Genomic DNA, 2665 nt, shown 5'->3' with positions numbered 1-2665 from the left:
TAAACTAAATAAAAAAGACTTCATAGCTGGGCACTGGTGGCTCACGCCTATAATCCTAGGTATCCAACATCTGAGGACTATGATTTGAAGCCAGCATGGGCAAAGTCCTTGAGGCTCTTATCTCCAATTAACCAGCAAAAAACCCGGAAGTAGAGCTGTGGCTCAACTGGTAGAACAGTATCTTTGAACACAAAAACTCACGGACCATGTCCAGGCCCTGAGTTCAAGCCCCAGGATCAGCACAAAAAGAAAAAGGAAAAAAATTAATAGAGGATGGCTTTATTGTATTTTTCTTATCAGTTGTGGGTCCTGAACTCAGGGCCTGGGCGCTGTCCCTCAGCTCTTCAGCTCAAGGCTAGCGCTCTACCCCTTGAACCACAGCGCCACTTGTGGCTTTTTTTTTTCTATTTGCTTATGTGGTGTTGAGGAATCGAACCCAGGGCCTCAGGCATGCAAGGCAAGCGCTCTACCACGGAGCCAACTTCCCAGCCCCGCGCGTTTGTAATTATGTAAAATTACATAATGTAATACATATGAATTGTCCATGTTGCCTATATTATGTAATAATACTAAAATATCATAAATGGTTCATCCTATGTTGTGGGAATATTCCCTCAATAAAGAGGGGAATAATAAAAAGACGTCATCACACCAGCTGTTGTACTGCGCGGCCCTTGTCACCTCAAAGAATAGAATTCAGGACTTGCCAGAGTGGGGCGGGGCGGGACCGGATCCGCCTCCACTGCCGTCAAGCGGCGCGATTTGCGACAAGCGGCCGGGAGCCTGGCGTGGTCCCCTCGGCTTGCTTTCCGGCGGGTGTGAGATCCAGGCGCCTTTACCATCCCGTTTCCAGCTTGGTGCCGCTCCGACTGCAGGGCTGGCATCTGGCCCCGGAGACGGCTGCTGTGTGGAGAGACAGCGGAGCTAGGCGGATGTTGACACACGAGGTGACCTTGGTCTAGTCTTCCGTGGTGCCGAGCAACGGCCCCGGTTTGTGCGCGGGCCTGTTCAAGGTCCTCTTTTGAGTGGCTGAGGACACAGAGCTAGGTCGGTGCGAGTGTCTGCGCTGTGGCGGGCGCACCCGGACGCGCGGGGGGGGGGCGGAGGAGATGCCCCTCCACGTGAAATGGCCATTCCCCGCCGTGCCGCCGCTCACCTGGACCCTGGCCAGCAGCGTCGTCATGGGCCTGGTGGGCACGTACAGCTGCTTCTGGACCAGTGAGTGAGCCAGAGACTAAAGCAGAGTCTGGCACGGATCCCTGCCCCCCCTACTCCTGGCCAAAGTTGGGGGGACTGAGTTTGGGGAAATTGGGAGGACGTAGCCTGGCAGAGGCAAACTTTGGGCCAGGATAGAGTAAATGGAAACCCACAGCACCCCTCCTTTCTTCCCAGAGTATATGAACCACCTCACCGTCCACAACAAGGAAGTGCTCTATGAGCTCATCGAAAACCGAGGCCCTGCCACCCCCCTCATCACCGTCTCCAATCACCAGTCCTGCATGGATGACCCGCATCTCTGGGGTAACTGGGTTAGACTGTTTGGCACAGGGAGGCACGGAAAGAAGCCAGATGGGTCAATAGAAAAAGAATAAATTCGCTTCTTCCTGGGGTCTTTGCATAGTCCTGGCACTTGTGATTCTGCAGTGCCTCAGGGATGGAAACTTGGTTTGTGGAGAGGAGCTCAGAAAATTAGAAGGAATGTGCAAATAGCCACATGGCTTTTTTATTTTTTTCCTTTTCATTTTACTCTTATGCGAGTGGAACTCTGTTCTCTAAGTTGTTGGGTGCCCCACACAGTCTTGGGAACAGTTTGTGGGAGGGAGAGGATACTCCTGACAGGGTGTCATGTCAAAGATGTTCTGGACTAGGAGCTGTGTGACTTGCAGTCTGGTTCCAGCATTGTCCTTGGGTTTGTACCCCTCAACCAGCCCCATTTAGGAGACTGATAGCCTCACCTAGAAATTCCTGTTTAGGGGTGGGAAGGTGGCTCAGTGGTAGAGCGCTTGCCTTGCATGCCTGAGGCCCTGGGTTGGATTCCTCAGCACCACGTAAGCAGAAAAAAAAGATGGAAGTGGTGCTGTGGCTCAAGTGGTAGAGCGCTAGCCTTGAGCTGAAGAGCTGAGGGGCAGTGCCCAGGCCCAGAGTTCAGGCCCCACGACCGAACCCCGCCCCCCCAAAAAAAGAAATTCCTGTTTATTTTATTATTTTTTTTAAATTTAGTACTGAGGGATGAACTCAAGGCCACTCAGTTGTTGGTCACTTACTCTATCCCTAAGCCATGCCTCCAGCCCTAGAAATGCCGATTTTGCTGATTTTGTGCATGGTTACTTGGTTCAGGTCATCAGATGGCTAGGTGACCCATCAGAGAGAAGGGTGCCCACTGCTGAAAGGAGGGAGGGGTCAGACTGTCTATACTACAGCTCATGGGAAGCCACTTGGTCGTATTGGAGTCTAGATGAGAAGAATCTGTGCATTGCCACAGGTGGACACGGGGAGGAAAGGAAGGAAGCCCTGGAGCTGTACAGTAGCCTGGACCAGGGTGGTCACAGTGACATTGATGGAGAGGTTTAGAAGAATGGGCATGGAGCTGGGCGCTGTGGCTCACGCCTGTAATCCTAGCTACTCAGGAGGCTGAGATCTGAGGATCGCGGTTCAAAGCCAGCCC

At 52.5% G+C, this 2665-nt stretch overlaps 1 protein-coding gene across 2 annotated transcripts in view; it reads left to right on the top strand.

The window, feature by feature from the left end:
• Positions 1 to 805: 805 nt before the first annotated feature.
• Positions 806 to 2665, top strand: part of Taz (tafazzin) — an 8217-nt gene continuing 6357 nt past the window's right edge. Inside the window, exons 1-2 of one of the 2 annotated variants that reach the window (XM_013035379.1) lie at positions 806 to 1047; positions 1393 to 1521. In XM_013035379.1, coding sequence (XP_012890833.1) covers positions 1398 to 1521 — 124 coding nt within the window. In that variant the 5' untranslated portion in view covers positions 806 to 1047; positions 1393 to 1397. Of the gene's footprint in view, positions 1219 to 1392; positions 1522 to 2665 lie in introns of both variants that reach the window. The other variant, XM_013035378.1, reaches the window with a different exon arrangement.

The sequence above is a fragment of the Dipodomys ordii genome, unplaced genomic scaffold (genome assembly GCF_000151885.1).
Source record: "Dipodomys ordii isolate 6190 unplaced genomic scaffold, Dord_2.0 Scaffold209, whole genome shotgun sequence".
Classification (NCBI taxonomy): Eukaryota; Metazoa; Chordata; class Mammalia; order Rodentia; family Heteromyidae; genus Dipodomys; species Dipodomys ordii.
Note: the sequence above shows the minus strand (reverse complement) of the source record. Positions and strands in the feature narration are given on the sequence as shown.